The sequence below is a fragment of the Macaca mulatta genome, chromosome 12 (assembly GCF_049350105.2).
Source record: "Macaca mulatta isolate MMU2019108-1 chromosome 12, T2T-MMU8v2.0, whole genome shotgun sequence".
Taxonomy (NCBI): domain Eukaryota; kingdom Metazoa; phylum Chordata; class Mammalia; order Primates; family Cercopithecidae; genus Macaca; species Macaca mulatta.
In genome coordinates, this window is record NC_133417.1 from 94,823,556 (window position 1) to 94,841,444 (window position 17,889).

General features: G+C 39.2%; 1 protein-coding gene across 15 annotated transcripts in view; it reads left to right on the forward strand.

Annotated features, from left to right (window-relative positions):
• PMS1 (PMS1 homolog 1, mismatch repair system component) overlaps positions 1–17,889 on the forward strand; it is a 92,007-nt gene that overhangs the window by 44,029 nt on the left and 30,089 nt on the right. For 12 of the 15 annotated variants that reach the window (XR_013402080.1, XM_077957307.1, XM_077957314.1 and 9 more), the window contains one exon: positions 13,842–13,958. The exons of the other annotated variants lie outside the window; for them this stretch is intronic. Coding sequence is in view for 11 of the 12 variants with exons in the window: in XM_077957307.1 (XP_077813433.1) it covers positions 13,842–13,958 (117 nt within the window). In the remaining variant the exon portion in view is untranslated. The remainder of the gene's footprint in view (positions 1–13,841; positions 13,959–17,889) is intronic. 15 annotated transcript variants of the gene reach the window in all.

Here is a 17,889-nt window from a genome sequence, read left to right on the forward strand (position 1 = left end):
TGCTCTGTCGCCCAGGCTGTAGTGCAGTGGCGCAATCTGTGCTCACTGCAAGCTCCGCCTCCTGGGTTTACACCATTCTCCTGCCTCAGCCTCCCGAGTAGCTGGGACTACAGGCGCCCGCCACCACGCCTAGCTAATTTTTTGTATTTTTAGTGGAGACCGGGTTTCACCATGTTAGCCAGGATGGTCTCGATCTCCTGACCTCGTGATCCGCCCACCTTGGCCTCCCAAAGTGCTGGGATTACAGGCATGAGCTACTGCGTCTGGCCCAGGAAGAATAAATTCTTATATTCTGTCACACCGTAGGGACACTATAGCAAATAACAATGTATTGTGTATTTCAAGATATCTAGAAGAGCTTTCGAATGTTGTCATCATGAAGAAATGAGAAATGTTTAAAATGATAGGGTAATTGCCCTGATTCGATCATTGTACTATGTATACATGCATTAAAACATCACATTGTACCTCATAAATGTGTAATTATTGTATGTCAATTATAAATTTAAAATCAAAAACGTTTTAAACACTCAGTTGCAGAGTTTACTGGTAAATACTTCACTGTAATAAAGCATCTCTCACAATGTATCTCTGAAGAAACATTCTCAGATTTAGCTTTTCAACCTGTATATGTAAACTTCACAATGTCACAATGGTAAAATTAAAATAGTTAAAAATCATGCTTTAGATGTAAAAACTAGATTATAGGGTTTACTGGTAAACATTAAATTCACTGTAATAAATAAGCTCACAATGCATCTCTGAAGAAACATGCCCAAACTTAGCTTTTCAACCTTTGTATATAAACTCTGCCATAAGTCGCAATGGTCAAAACCATGGTTAAAAAGCATGTTCTAAACACTTGATTACAGAGTTCACTGATTGTTAAACAGTTCGATTCACTGTAAGAAAGCAGCTCAAAATGCATCTCTGAAAAAAAAAAAAATGAGGATGTAGAAGGATCCTTAGATCTTTACGTCTGAAAAGACCACTGAAAATCTTTTTTGTCCTGCCTCAAATCTTTTAGCAAATAGTGTTTTTAATCCCGTCCACCTGACTTTTTATCTTTGTGTGACCCCAAGAGTTTTAGTGAATTGCCCAATGACTTAAACATTGAATATAGTAGAGGATGAACTACAGTTCACATATCTTAATTTTTAATGCATCATTCATCCTCCCTTACTGTAGCTTCCTCCTACCAACTATACTCAGAGTATTGAGTAGGTGCTTTGGAATGATTAAGTGATGGCTTGCACTCTGAAGGAGCTTACGATGTAAATGAGGAGATAAGATGTGAAAGTGTATAAACATAGCATAAACATACCGTAGACCTTGTCATTGCCAAAACCACACTTACTCCATAATTTTAGTGTTAATGTGTTCCTTCTCTAATCACTACCTGATGCCTCTCCATCTTACTCTGTTCAACAACCCTTAGACTCTGTTGGACCTGTGACCCATTGTTCCTACTGCTTTTTAATTGTTTCTTGTCCTCTGGTGTCCTTGGTTCTCTCCTTACCTTGCTTAAATTTTGTGGTCCATCATTGTCATCCTTCTCTTGGGCACTTTGTCAGTTCTCTTGGTCCTTTCTCACTTAATTGTACTTGTTTGACTAACCAAATCCTGATTAAATCCATCTCGTCATCATTTTGGTACCAGAGCCCAGTATGTAGGGGAAGAAAACACATACCCATGCTGAATAGTGCCTCTGTAAATTCATGAGCACTAATATTCATGCTGCCAGACAGTCATATTCCTGTTTTTCCAGTTAGCAAACCAGAAGCCTTAGGGTTATTCTCCGCTACTGATTCTCTCACACTGTAATCTGATTCCAGAGTAAATTCCATAGGTCTAACTTTAAAATATATCTAGAATCTAACGACTTTTCACCATGTCTGTAACTACCACTGTGGTCCAAGCCACCATTATCTATCACCTGGATTTTTGTAATAGTGTCCTAATGGACTCTCCCTGCTTACTTCTTACCCTCTTCAGTGTATTTTCAGCCAGCATTTCTATAAAAATGTGAGTCAGATCATATAACTCGTGTTTAATTAGTTCCCATCTCATTCAGAGTAAAATCAAAGCCTTTATAAGCGGCCTATGAATTCTGTATCGGGGTCAGTAAATTTTTTTCGGTATAGAGTCAGATGGTAAATATGTTAGGGTTTTTAGGGCCATATAGTTTCTCTTACAGCTATTCAGCTCTGTTGTAATGTGGATGTAGCCATAGACGATGATACTTTATTTACAAAAACAGAAAGGCCGTGGGCTGTAGTTTGCTGACCTCTGTAGATCTGATGCCCCCATTACCTCTGATTTCATTAATCTTTTTCCTTTTGCTCATTTTGCTTCCGTTGTTTCTGGAACCTGTGAGTCATACTTCCAGCTCAGGACTGTCGCATTTGTAGTTTCTTTGCCTAGAACATTTTTCCTCAAGTAACTGGTTCAATCCTCATCCTTTAGGTCGTCACTTAAACTTTCTCCGTGAGGCTTTCTTTAGCCCTCCTAAAATTGCAACCATTTCCCCTGTCCTCCCGCCCCCTACTTTCCTGCTTTATTTTTCTTAAACTTATCAGCATCCAGTATGCTATATATTTTATTTATCTTGATTTATTTTTGTCTCCTCCTCTAGAATATAATTTCCTTGAAGGGAAGGACTTTGGCTCTTTTTTCACTGTCATATCCCTAGTGCTTACAGTAGTGCCTCAAGTAGGTGCTCAAAAAACATGTCAGATGAATGAGGGCTGACAACAGGATCAAGGGCTGAGAACAGGAGCACTCCATTATGCTAGTGGCACCAGCCCGACTGGACTGTAAGGGTAGACCTTAAACCACCTGAGATCTAGAAGCAGATGGTATCAGTGTAGATTAAAGGTAACAACTGGACACAGAGAGAGCAAAACAGCAAGTATTAGCTCTCATACTCTAGACACTTCCCATGGTTGGGAGACTTCTAGAAAGTCACCAAAAAGGGAGGGGTGAGCCTGGCCAGTTGGTAGGTGGGTGTTATTCATTCAGTGGAGTAGGAACAACCTCTGAAAGAGATTTCATTTAGGACCCCCCGGGTGGGTTATAGGAAAATTTTGTTACAGCAGAATTTGGTTATGTGGATAAAATGGTCGAGATTATTCTAAGTAGAGAAATAGTTGAAACATAAAATACATAGGAGAGCACATTTAGAGGCAGTAAAGAAGTTTGTTTAATTGAGTTGGTATTTAATATGAGAGAATAGAGGAAGATAAATCCAGCAAGATAATTTAAACTTTTTAAATGAGAAAACTGGAAGCCATTAAAAGCTTTTAAGTAGGGAATTGACATGATCAAGATGATGCTGCTACCTTTGAGAGTCAGTTTGGCAGTACTCTACGGGGAGGAGCTAGGGAGACCATAAACATTTAGGAAGCTGCTATAAATTGTATGCTCTAAGGGCCTGAATGCAGACAAACACATTAGGTGTGAAAAGCACAAAAGTGTCTATTTCCCTTTATAGCTATTATGGGGAAGAATCAATGGGACTAGCTGTGAGTAGAAAAGGACCAGAAAAGGTTTGAAGATAACTGATTTATTTAGCTTATGTGCCTAAGGAAATGATAATACTACATCCTTTTTCAAACCCTAAATGCACACATCTGAGTTGCTCCTATAATGTATTGCCTTCCTGAATTACACTGACATAATTTTGATTTTAATCCCAAAAGAAGCTTATAGAAACAAAACTTTTAAAGTGAAATTGTTACTGCACCAGTAGAGAGTTGTTAACTGGTCAATTCAGAGAGAAAAACTAATCAACTCTAGGCTGGATATTATTTATTTTTTAAATTAAAAAAAAATTTGTTTAAGACAGAATCTTGCTCTGTTGCCCAGGCTGGAGTGCAGTGGCACCATCTCAACTCACTGCAACCTCCATCTCCCAGGTTCAAGCAATTTCCGGCTAATTTTAGTATTTTTAGTAGAGATGGAGTTTCACCACGTTGACCAGGCTGGTCTCGAACTCCTGACCGCAAATGATCCTCCCACCTCGGCCTCCCAGTGGATGTTATTTGTTACTCTTAAAACTTGTTGCTTGTTTTGGAGGGGGAAAAGACCCAGAAGTAGAATAAAGAACCACACTGTTGAGATCTTTGCCCGAACAAAATAGGGTGTATAGGAAGGGAAATAACATTGGATAGGTACCAGGGAGCCAGCTGATGGGAGTGTTATAAGCTCAGCGTCTGTGCGTTTGGTCTTAATATGAAGGAGAACAACTTAAAAATCATGTAGAGGATGGAGTTGTAATGCAGAAGAGATGATTGGGAGGGCTTCATTTTGAATGAAAACCAGAATGTAATCTATAAGGTGTCCTATTAAATGAAAATAGAGAGTAAAGGCTGAAATCAAATACTACTATGTTGTTACAAAGCAATAGCAGCTTGATTTGTAAGTAACCTTTTGCATAAAGTGAAATATGTTAGAAATGAGCAATTGCGCCGGGCGCGGTGGCTCAAGCCTGTAATCCCAGCACTTTGGGAGGCCGAGGCGGGGGGATCACGAGGTCAGGAGATCGAGACCATCCTGGCTAACATGGTGAAACCCCGTCTCTACTAAAAATACAAAAAACTAGCCGGGCGTGGTGGCGGGCGCCTGTAGTCCCAGCTACTCGGAGGCTGAGGCAGGAGAATTGGCGTGAACCTGGGAGGCGGAGCTTGCAGTGAGCCGAGATCGCGCCACTGCACTCCAGCCTGGGTGACACAGCGCGAGACTCCGTCTCAAAAAAAAAAAAAAAAGAAAAGAAATGAGCAATTGCCTCAGGATTCAAAGACTGAAGAACTGATCAGCAAGGCTGACCTGAAGGGTTTTCTTTTTTTTTTTTCTTAATTGAGATGGAGTCTTGCTCTGTCGCCCAGGCTGGAGTGCAGTGGCACAGTCTCAGCTCACTGCAGCCTCCACCTCCCGGGTTCAAGTGATTCTCCTGCTTCAGCCTCACGAGTAGCTGGGGCTACAGGCGCGTGCCACCACGCCCAGCTAATTTTTTATATTTTAAGTAGAGACAGGGTTTCACCGTATTAGCCAGGATGGTCTTGATCTCCTGACGGCGTGAGCCACCACACCTGGTTGGGTTTTCTTTAAACAGTATTAAGAAGTACAGATAGTACAGAGGCAGAGAAGAGAACTTCAAATATTGTCATATTTACCTAACTTTAGTGCTGTTTGAAAGATAGGTAGTGAACTTTAGAAGGCCAGTTATTGAAATATTTGTTACTTAAATAGTAGTCTCCTAGTCCTAAAACATTTTATGTGTTTTAAATAATAAAATACAAAAATGGATACTACTGTATTGAACAGCTCCTGAATATTATTACTAGTGTCAAGACCAGCCATCTCCCTCTGCCAGCTTTGTTCTTGAAAACAGAAAGAATGTTACACATTTTAATGTAGTAAGTGGGCCAAGAGAGTTCTAAAAAGTATGGTTTTAAAATTCATCTCCAATGTCTAAAAACACACATTAGCTTCGTTTTCTTCTTCCTTTTCTACGTGAAATCTGAGTAAACTTACTGTTGATTTGCTTCTCATAGAATAGTGTTGACCTTTTCTCGTAGTTGCAGTGACCTATATTTAAGTTAAAGCTTGAGCCAGCTAGTATAAGAAACAAATTTGCTTTTAATTAGTTAAATATAGTTAATATAAGAAGTAAATTTATGGCCTGGCACAGTGGCTTACACCTGTAATCCCAGCACTTTGGGAGGCCAAGGCAGGTAGATCATGAGGTCAAGAGATCGAGACCATCCTGGCCAACATGGTGAAACCCTGTCTCTACTAATAATACAAAAATTAAGTGGGCATGGTGGCACACACCTGTAGTCCCAGCTACTCGGGGGGCTGAGGCAGGAGAATCGCTTGAACCTGGGAGGCAGAGATTGCAGTGAGCCGAGATCACACCATTGCACTCCAGCCTGGCGACAGAGTGAGACTCCATCTCAAAAAAAAAAAAAAAAGTAAATTTATTTTCATTTGAGTAATTAAATATTTCATATATATCAACTGATGCTTTTTCATTAGGCTTTAAATGTTGTAATGATATGATTCTTTTTAAAATCGGAACCCCTGCTCCCACTTCCCTGCTGGAAGAAACCATACATGTAGCAGCATTATGTGAGAGACTTGTCTTGATGGATGAGAATAATTTCTAATTAATCTTTTTTTCTTTATTTGTTGTAGAAAGGGCATCAGATCTTCAAGATTTTTACTTTTGAGGAAAAAAATTATAGAACTTTCAGAGACCACCACAATCTTCCTGTCATCCTTAGGAAGAACTTACTTAACTACATATCAATAAAATAGACTCTGGAGAATAGTTTCAAGTTCTGACCTTACATATTGCCACTAACTGGTTTACATTACGTGTCTAGGCTTCAATTTCTTTGTCTCTTTAAAGTGGAATAATAGTACTTACCTTACAGAGTAAGGTTTTTAAATGAAAAAAAGCATTCACAGCACAGTGCCTGCTCCATAAGTACTCAGTAAAGGTTAATTGCTATTGTTATTAATGTGAATATTGTTAAAATCTGATTAGATTCAAAAAGGATTATTAGAGGAAGTGGCCTTAAGACTGGTTCTTCGGAAAGACTACGCGGGCAGAGGTATTCAAAGCAGGGAGAACAGCATATGCAATGTCAGGGAGTCATCAGAGGTCAGAGAAAGCTGGTCTAAGAAATGAGATGAGGCTAGAAGGGTTGCTTGGAGCCAGATTCTGAAGGACCTTGTGTAGCTTACATGGGAATGTGTACTTCTTGTTGAAGTGACCAAAAGGGAACTAAATGAGACATTTCAGTAGGAGACTAACAAAATAAGATAATTCTCATGGCAGTTGGAGGATGGACTAATTTATGTTTCATCATTGTTAAGAATGTGGAAACTGATTCCATTGTCTGGGAAGTTACACAAGGAATGGAGAAGAGGATCTAGGCAAGAAAAATATTTCTGATGTAAATAAGATTTGATTACCAATTGGAAATAATCTTTCTTGTTTTTAAAGACTGCAAAGAAATGAGTCTCAAGAATATCCCTTTTGAAAGTTATGCAAAGATTAACTTTATGCCTTTACATTTTTATTTAATGTTTTATTCTATTTCATTTTATTTTTAGAGACAGGGTCTTGCTCTGTTGCCCAGGCTTGAGTGCAGAGGCATGATCATAGCTCACTTCAGCCTGAAATTCCTGGGCTCAAGTGATCCTCTTACCTCAGCCTTCTGAGTAGCAAGGAACACAGGTGCATGCCACCATACCTGGCTAATTTTTTTATTTTTTGTAGACACATGGTCTCACTGTGTTGCCCAGGCTGGTCTTGAACTCCTGCCTCAGCCTCCTAAAGTGCTGGGATTACAGGTCTGAGCCAACATGCCCAGCTTATTATTTAATTTTTTAAAAGATCCTACCTTTACATGGTTGAAAACCCAAAAATGTATGAAAAGATAGAATGAAAAAATTATTCTTATCTTCATCTTTCATCTGTCTAGCTCCTATAAACTGCCCCTTCTGTAGATAAAATGTCTGTTAATTTCTTTGCAACCTTCAGGAAAAATAATTATGCATGTTCTCTTTCTAAAAAGAATATAAAATAAGAGTAAAAGTAAGAGATTTTATAACTCAATTGTACTGCATAAATTTTACCAAGACAGAATCATTTTTGAAAGTTTGAGGCTATTTAGCAACAATCAATTCATATTAATGTTTATTATGTCAGTAAAATGTGGTTTGTTCTTTTAACAATGGTATTGATATTGTGATGGAATAATCTATAATTTTATACTGAATTCAAAACATTTAGCAGTGTCTTAGTGGTAAGATGCTATAGCTCATATTGTTCCTGTGTTGCCAATGTGGGAAAAAGATAACCTTTTTAATATTGTGTTTGTGCCTCTGTCCTTTTTGGAGTCAGAGTCAGTGCAAGTACATACACAGGAGTAAATAGTAATAGATATAGATCTAGTTATAGTAACTTGTAAGATCTTAGAAGTAAACTTATGGTACTTAAGAAATTTGGCTGGGTATGGTGGCTCACACCTGTAATCTCAGCACTTTGGGAGCCCAAGGTGGGAGGATCGCTTGAGCCCAGGAGTTCAAGACAAGCCTAAGCAACATGGTGAAACCCTGTCTCTTCAAAACATACAAAAAAATTAGCTGGGCGTGGTGGTGTGCACCTGTAGTCCCAGCTACTCGGGAGGCTGAGGCAGGAGAATCCTTGAGTCCAGGAGGCTGAGGCTGCTGTCAACTATGATCACACCGCTGTACTCTAGCCTGGGTGACAGAATAAGACCCTGTCTCGAAAAAAAAAAAAAGCAAACCAAATAAAACAACAACAAAATTCATTGGTGCTGCTTCTTGTTTGGTGGAAAAAAAAAAAAAATCCAAACGGGAGTTTAGTACATCTATGCCTACAATTTGCAAGAATTTTGGTTGCAGTCTAGGCCAATAATGTATCCTCTTTATTTAGAAGGAGTTGACTTTGCTCAAGCAGTTTTAGCATTGTACTATTCACTTAATTATGCATCATCTGTGTGCAGCCTACATTTCTCTTTATCACAAATTGCCTTTACAAACAATTGAGGTTTACTGATTAAGTATTGAATATTCTCATCTAACTTCATTTTCTTCAAGTAGCGTATGTCAATGAGGTAGGAATTAGGGGCAAGATATATTTGTCTAACTTCAAACCTAAGATGGTGTGCTTGTAATAATATATTTTTGATTGAGGTGTTTTTGCACTGTCATCATACTGACTAGAGTCAGATTCTTAGTTGGCACATCCAGGTGCTCCAACTTTGTGTGACCTAGATAGAAAACATATGGAGGTTTGTGTGTATTTTTAGCACATGTTAAGCTTTCGGCCTAAGGGCAAGATTTACAAAAACCTTCGGGAAGTGAAAAGAAAATCTGTTTTTGAAAATAACATAGAATTGATGATACGGTAGAGAAAGCAAACTGAAAACTGTATTCTGGATTCCCAGTATTCCCAGTTTTTATTCATCACATTTTATAGTTTCATTTTTTAATGGTGGATCCTGTTTTGAAAATGAATCTTAGTTGCCCAATGAGAAGGTTTTATTTGTTGGCAGACCACTATCATTTATTACTAGCCCAAGTGTAACTAGTTTAGAAAATGCTCTTAAATTAGCCCCTTGATCTGATGCAATAATTGCCTAGTGTGAAATAATGCTCCCAGACTCCTAGCGTGTTTACTTTAAAGTAAAATCACATTGCAAAAATAGTTCTCATGTTTCACAGCTTTTTCTAGGACCCATTTCCTGAAGTGATCTTTCTGCGGTTCTGTATACTAACTATTCAGCAGGTCAGGCAGTGAAATAGCATCCTTGCATTAATCAGCAGCTAAGATTTATATCTGTATCTAAGGCATCACTCTAATATAAACTAAAATAAACAAGGTGACGTTTATGTTAGTAATACCGCAGGCTTTTTAGCTATATTCAGTGCAGGAATTTTAAAACATTGGTTTTTTGAAATATTTCCTTGAATGCTTTATTTTAAAAGTGTCAATATCGGAGAGTTAGCATTCCTTTAAAGAGGTACACTTTTTGTGAATAAGGTTTTTTTGTTTTTCATTTTTGGGGGGGTCTCGCTTCGTCACCCAAGCTGGAGTGCAGGGTGAGCCATTCCCACCTCATCCTCCTGAGTAGCTGGGACTACAGGTGTGTGCCACCATGCCCAGCTAATTTTTAAATTTTTATAGAAACAGGGTCACACTATGTTGCCCAGGCTGGTGTTGAACTCCGGACCTCAAGTTATCCTCCCACCTTGGCCTTGTGAATAAGTTTTTATGGTTCAGCTATTCTTTGTCATAAGGAACTTCTGATGTGGAAAGTATGAAGCAGGGGACATTTCATTTCCTATAATTGCAGATTATTCAGAACCTTATCTACTTCCTTTTATTTTGAACGTTGTTCCTTAAATTATTAGCTGTTGGCTGGCTTAAAACTAGAGCCATAATAGCAGAAGCCAGTAGTTTGCCTTTCTAGAATGCGTGTGCATGCAAGGATTACAGTCTGGCAGTTCTTCAAAAAACATGGAGCTACCATGTGACCCAGCAGTTCCACTCATAGGTCTATATCCAAGAGAAATGAAAACATATGCCAACACAAAAACATGAACATGCATGTTTATGGCAGCATCAGTTATAAAAGCCAAAAAGTAGAAACAACTCAAACGCCCATCAACTCATGAAAGGATAATTCAAATGTATTATTTACAATGGAATATTATTCAGCCATTTAAAAGGAGTGAAGTACTGATATAAATAAACTTGAAAAGGTTATGCTAAGTGAAAGAAGCCAGTCAAAGCCCATATATTGTATGATTCCACTTATATGAAATATCCTAAGTGGGCAAATTTTATAGAGAGAGAAGCTAGATTAGTGATTGCAAAGGGATAGGAGTCACTGATGATGGATATAGGATTTCTTTTTGGACTGATAAAATTGTTCAAAGATTAAATCATGCTGTTGGTTGCACAGCTCTGTAAATAATCCAAAAACCATTGAATTGTAAATTTAAAGTGGGTGAATTGTAGAGTGTATGAATTATACCTTAAACTGTTATGTTAAAAAGAAAGAAAAGGAAAGATTGGTTTGGATTTCCTTAAGTCAAGTAGTAGACAAAAAGTGTAATTTTAACAGGTATGGTGATGTGACAACTAGCAGCCTTATCTTTAAAAACAAAGAGCTAGTTTTCAACTCTACTGGGGTTACTTTTTCCTAGGAAAAAAAATGTGTTTATTTGCTCATTCCTTTAACAAGTAAGTATTTAGTGGGCTTTGCTAGGTGTCTGGTACTGTTCTTGGTACCAGAGACTCAACAATCAACACTGAACAAGCTGAACTCATCATCTCCTGCCACCAATCCTGCTCTTGTGAGTTTCTTATCTTGTTGAGCGTTACTATCACCATTCCAGTTTCCCAGGTCGGAAATCTGGGAGGCATTCGTGATTCTTCTCTTTTTATTCCCTCTCCACATAGAGTCAGTCATCAAGCCCATTTTGTATCCGTTAGTCTGTCCCTATTTTCTGTTTTCCTCCTACCAGAGTGGTGGTTCTGTTAACACAGCCCGATAATTCTCAGCCGCGGTGTATTAATACCAGTAAAGTACCAAAGTTTACAAATGGTTTATTTTAAAAAACAAACAAACAAAAAAATAACGTAAGGGAATAATCCTGTCAATGTCACTTTCACTGACTTGCATTCCACTGAACTTTTGCAAGAGGAAGAGAAAGCTGTAGCATGATAGCTAGTATACTAGGAATTAATTACACATAGTCCTCAGGTCACCTATCGGAATATTTTTTGAATGTGAACTTTCAGTTTTGCATGTCATTCGTAAAAGTTGAGAGTCTCTGAGTTGGAGGAATACGATCACTTTTTTTTTTTTTTTTTTTGAGACAGAGTCTCTCTCTCTCTGTTGCCCACATTGGAGTGCAGTAGTACGATCTCAGCTCACTGCAACTTCCGCCTCCTGGGTTCAAGTGATTCTCCTGCCTTAGCCTCCTGAGGAGCTGGGGTTATGGGTGCCCGCCACCACGTCTGGCTAATTTTTTTATTTTTAGTAGAGATGGGGTTTCACCATGCTGGCCAGCTGGTCTTGAACTCCTGACCTCAAGTGATCTACCTGCCTCTGAAACCTTTTTTCAGTGAACCAAGCTAATGAAACTGAGTAATACAATTCTGCTATTTTATACCTCCTCCATAATCTTCAAATATTTAAATCACTGTCATTTTGCTTTCAACAAAAGACCTCCTTTCTGCATTTTAGAACAAAGGGGAACTTTCTCAGCCTCTAGCCACTGAGTCTCCAAACCTACTTGCTAGTGTACCCATTCTTCCCCTTCAGTTTCCTGGTCAAATGTGTCCTATTCCTGCCTCCAGTTATTTCCCTGTCTGCTTGCATTTCCCAGCCAGACTTTCTGAAACACTTGTTTCAGAAAAGTTCTTTTTTTTCATATCCTTCCCATAGTCACTATCCAAATTGGTTCCATTTACTTCTCTAGAACTGCTCTCACACTCTTGATTGCCATTTAGCCAACCATGTCTGTTCCTACCATACTCGCTCAACATTGGAAACATATGATGACTACTTTCTTCAAAAACATCCTTATTCTGTGTACCACACTTTGCTGCTGCTCTTTCTGCCTCTGTGACCACTCGTTTTAGGTTCCTCTTCTTCCTCTGCCTGCCCCTTTAATGTTGATATTGATGTTTTCTCCCAAGCCCTTTGCACAGTTTCCTCCAGACTTAGGAATTGCTAAGTGAATTTGTTGAATTCTACCTGTACTGGTGATGGGATTTGACTGTAATTGGACCTTGTTTAACTGAAGAAATTGCAGTATGTCAAATCCGATTATGTACTTCAAAGCCAAACCTTGGTCTAGTCTCTCTGGACCGTGATTCTCTTAAAATCTACCCCATGTTGACCTAAAAGGAAGAAGCGGAAGCAGAATTAATATAGAGAGTTTATTTGGACCAGCATTGAAGACAGCTGCCTCAGACACACTTCCAAATTATCTTGGGGTGTGTTCCGTTAGGCTTTTGTTATAAGCAGGTTTTTAAAAGCAAAAAGGGAAACAAGGAGTGAGTTGATAGAGTTGTTTGTCAGGAATTTTTATTAGTAGCTGTACATCGTTGAGCTATAGGGTATGGGTTATGGTGTCTGGTGTGTGGCATTGTTAGGTCAGTGGCTACTTGTGGCAATAGCAAGCAGTTTTCAATAAATACTTAGCTCAAGGGGGAAATTACTCTCATTTTAATGCCTCTCTGGGCCTGATAATTTAAAAGGGCTCATATTTTTCAGATATGAAGTATTATGTATATGTGTGTGTGTGTGTGTGTGTGTGTGTGTGTATATATATATATTCTTATTTTATTTTTTAAGACAGAGTTGCGCTCTGTCACCCAGGTTGGAGTGCAGTGGCGTGATCTCGCCTCGCTGTAACCTCTGCCTCCCCAGTTCAAATGATTGTCCTGCCTCAGCCTCCCACATAGCTGGGATTATAGGGGCATGCCACCACGCCCAGATGCTTTTTTGTATTTTTAGTGGAGACAGGGTTTCACCATATTGGCCAGGCTGGTCTCGAACTCCTGACCTCAAGTGATCCACCCACCTCAGCCTCCCAAAGTGCTGGGATTACAGGTGTGAGTCACTGCAACCAACCTATTGTTTCTCTCTCATCTCCAACATACTCGCAGTGAAAAAATCCAACCTCATGATTCAGCTTTTATGTTTATGAGATTCAGTTAACATTTTGTGAATTCTCTATTTAAAAGGTACAAAGGTAATTTTAAATTGTGATTTAATTAAGAATGGTTTTTCCAAAATTTTTATACCTGTTGACTGTTTATACAAATCCTGTAACATAGCCGATCATCCTCAGTAAAATAGTAATACCTTATTTGAAGCAGCAATTTGTTTTTAAATATACACGAAAGTCTATATTTTGAATGTGAGGATTAGAGGTGGAGAGAGAATCAATATTTAATGAAACCATTTTATGCCAGGCACAGGCATATGTGCTTGTCTACATATAGATTTTTTATCTTCCAACAACTCTGAGAAATCTTGTAAAGAGGACAAAACCAAGGTAAAGGGAAGTTAAATAGATTGTACACTGCAACATACACAGCTTCTAAAATTCAGAACCAGAGTTTCTTTTGTCAGACCTCACAGCTCATGAATCTCTTCTAAGTGATACTGAAATTTTAAGCTGAGGATGAATGCCAAATATAGGAATAAAATACTGACTTCTTGAGTTCAGTAAATCTAAATTGTATTAAAAGTTATCTGTATTATTTTTGTCCCTAGGCAGTTATTTGGCAGAAAACCAGAGTATCAGATCACAAGATGGCTCTCATGTCAGTTCTGGGGACTGCTGTTATGAACAATATGGAATCCTTTCAGTACCACTGTGAAGAATCTCAGGTATACTGCAAAAATGTTCTCTGATAATTCTGATTTACTTACGAAGCTGTTCACATATTTCCCTTTGGAGCAGTTACAGTAGAAAGAGGTTAGTCTTTTAACATTTTAATCAAATATGTGTGTGAGGTAAAAGAGACAATACAGAGCTTATGTTAAACCTCTTTCCCCAGCCCTGCTTCCCTTTTTATCTTCTGTTTGTTGCTTACAATGATTTTCAAAAAATTATGTTCAATTTAGAATCTTTTCTGTTTACTTTCTACTATAAAAGAAAAATAGTTGACTAGGCATAGTGACTCACGCCTGTAATTCCAGCACTTTGGAAGTCCAGGGGGTCGGATCACCTGAGGTCAGGACTTCAAGACCAGCCTGGCCAACATGGTGAGACCCGGTCTCTAATAAAAATACAAAAATTAGCCCCGTATGGTGGCACATGCCTGTAATCCCAGCTACTCAGGAGGCTAAGGCAGGATAATCACTTGAACCCAGGAGGCAGAGGTTGCAGTGAGCCGAGATTGTGCCATTGCACTCCAGCCTGGGTGACAGAGTGAGATTCCATCTCAAAAAAAGAACCGTTTTTCTCCCCCTTTCCCATTCCACATATGTGCTTAAACTTTTTCTTGATCTATCAGTTTAGACAGTGCTTTTTTACTCCCTAATGAGTTAAGATGACGTTCTTAACTCAAACTTATCTTCTTACTCCTTCCTCTTTGAATCGTATCAGCAATAGTTTTATATTATCAAGTTTAATTATATATAATATGTATTTACATATATGTGTAATTTTTTTCTTTTTCTTTTTTTTTTTTTTTTGAGACAGACTCTCATTCTGTCACCCAGGCTGGAGTGCAGTGGTGGGATCTCAGCCCACTGCAGCCTCCATCTCCTGGGTTCAAGTGATTCTCATGCCTTAGCCTCCCTAGTAGTTAGAATTACAGGGGTATGCCACCACACCCAGCTAATTTTTGTATTTTTAGTGGAGACAGCGTTTCACTATGTTGCCCAGGCTGGTCTTGATTCCCTGACCTCAGGTGATCTGCCTACAACGACCTCCCAAAGTGCTGGGATTATATGCGTGAGCCACCACTCCCAGTCTCGTATTTTCTTATGTAGCCATTTTTTAAGTGTTCTATCTTTTGTCTGAAGATTGATTCTAAAAGTTGAAAACTTGTATAGACTATAAAACAATCTTCGTTAAAAGCCCAGTATTGTAGTAGGACTGCATTTTACCTCGGCGGGCGGATCACGAGGTCAGGAGATCGAGACCATCCTGGCTAACATGGTGAAACCCTGTCTCTACTAAGAATACAAAACAATTAGCCGGGTGTGGCAGCAGGCGCCTGTAGTCCCAGCTACTCAGGAGGCTGAGGCAGGAGAATGGCGTGAACCCAGGAGGCGGAGCTTGCAGTGAGCCGAGCTGGCGCCACAGCACTCAAGCCTGGGCGACAGAGCGAGACTCCGCCTCAAAAAAAAAAAAAAAAAAAAAAAAAAGATCCAGGGTTATATCTCTTATGCCGTATAAATGATAATATTCCTAGAGCCCTGATTAAATGGAATCTCTGTTCTTGTACTCCCATAAGTTGCTTAAAATTTATCATGTTTTTCTTTGCTTTATAAGTAGACTATCTTACATAGTTTTTTGCTTTTTCTGGGATTTTCAAAAGTTTTTTCTAATGAAAAAGTTTTCTTCATCATGTTAGCAATAAAATCCAACTCTTTTAGTCATCCTAGCTGTAGTTGGTAATCCATTTCATTACATATTTTTGAAGTCATTGTTCTTAGACCCCACTTATTTCTTACTTGGATCATATCTTAGGCCTTCTGCACAACTCTCATCTTCAGATTTCTTTTAATAGGAATGATGGTAGGTTCCATTATTGGTATGTCATGCCTTCCTCTTTCTTGGCACTCATACTCATTTTTCTTTTTTTTTTTTTTCTTTTTGAGATGAAGTCTCGCTTTGTCACCCAGGCTGAAGTGCAGTGGTGCAATCTTTGCATACTGCAACTTCCGCCTCCGAGGTTCAAAGGATTCTCCTGCCTCAGCCTCCTGAGTAGCTGGGACTACAGCCACAATACCCGGCTAAGTTTTGTATTTGTAATAGAGGTGGGGTCTTACCATGTTGGCCAGGCTGGTCTCAAACTCCTGACCTCAAGTGATCCACCCACCCCAGCCTCCCAAAGTGCTAGGATTACAGGTGTGAGCCACTGGGTCTGGCCCCATACTCATTTTTCTGAGGCATATCTTTAAGTAACTTCCACAGAAAGAGGGGACACGAGAGGTAATTTTTCATGTCTGTGGCTGGGCGTGGTGGGTCACACCCGTCCCAATACTTTGGGAGGCTAAGGCAGTTGAGGCCAGAAGCTCTAGACCAGCCTGGGCAACATAGTAAGACCCTGTCTCTAAAAAAGAAAATACAAAAATTGGCCGGGTGTGATGACTCACACCTGTAATCCCAGCAGTTTGGGAAGCCAAGGCGGGTGGATCACCTGAAGTCAGGAGTTTGAGACCACCCTGGCCAAAACATGGCAAAACCCTATCTCTACTAAAAATACAAAAATTAGCCAGGTATGGTGGCAGGCGCATGTAATCCCAGCTACTTGGGAGGCTGAGGCAGGAGAATCGCTTGAACCTGGGAGGCAGAGGTTCCAGTGAGCCAAGATCTTGCCACTGCACTCCAGCCTCGGCCAGAAAGAGATCCTGTCTCAAAACAAACACATTTTAAAAACAACTAAAAATTTTCATGCCTGAGAATGATTTCATCTTGCACTTTCTCTTGTTGATAGTCTGGCAGACATAGACTTGTCGATTGAAATTAATTTTTGAAATCTTGAGTATTTTTTTACTATCCATTTTTGCTAACGGGAAACAATGCATTCTACTTCTTTTTTTTTTGTTTTGTATTTCTCGAGACAGACTCTTGCTCTGTCACCCAGGCTGTAGTGCAGTGGCGCAGTCTCGGCTCACTGCAGCCCCCGCCTCCCAGGTTCAAGTGATTGTCCTGCCTCAGTCTCCTGAGTAGCTAGGATTGCAAGTGAGCACCACCACACCCAACTAATTTTTGTATTTTTAGTAGAGATGGGGTTTCACCATGGTGATCAGGCTGGTCTTGAACTCCTGACCTCAGAATCCGCCCGCCTTGGCCCCCCAAAGTGCCCATTTCTTTTTTTCTAGATGGTACGTTTTCTTCTATTTGAAAGTTGTTAGGATCTGTCCTTCATCCTTACAAGGATGTGTCTGTGTGTCTTTTATTATTTGTTTATTGTGCTGAGCACTTGATGTGGATCTTTTGAATCTGAAGGCTCATTTCTTTCTCAGCCCCAGGTTATGTACTTCCATCCATTATCACTTTGATAATTTCTGGGTTTTTTTATGAAACTCCCTATTGTCATTAAGACCTCCTGTTAATTTTCTCAGGTTTCCCATCTTTAATTTTTTCCATGAGTTTTGAGAAATCTGTTTTTTCAAGCTTCTATTGAATGTTTTTTTTTTATTTTAAAAGTTATGTTTAATTTCCAAGAGTATTTTTTATTGCTTTTTCATACTTACTGTTTTATGGATACAAAACTTGGGTCTCTCTAAAGATAATTATTTTTGTTTTTAAATTATTTGTTCCTTTAATAATTTCTGTTTATTAGGAGGTCAGTTTTGTTTTACCTGTCAGGTCTTTTTCCTCCAGTCCTCTAATTCTCCTGTCTTTCCCCAGGAATAAGAAATCTAATTGGGAACATGGTGTTTGTGGCTGGGCTTATTGACTGTCAGGTTCCACGTTAGTGTTGAGTAATCAAGGTCCTAATTCTGTTCCTGGAGTTGTGCTAAGCAGTTGGCTTCTTTTCTTCTCTTCCATTTTTTTTTTCATAATTTGTTGAAACCTCTTCTGCTGCTAGGTCCCTTCCCATTCTCTTTGTAGTATTGAGTTCTTAATTATTGCTTA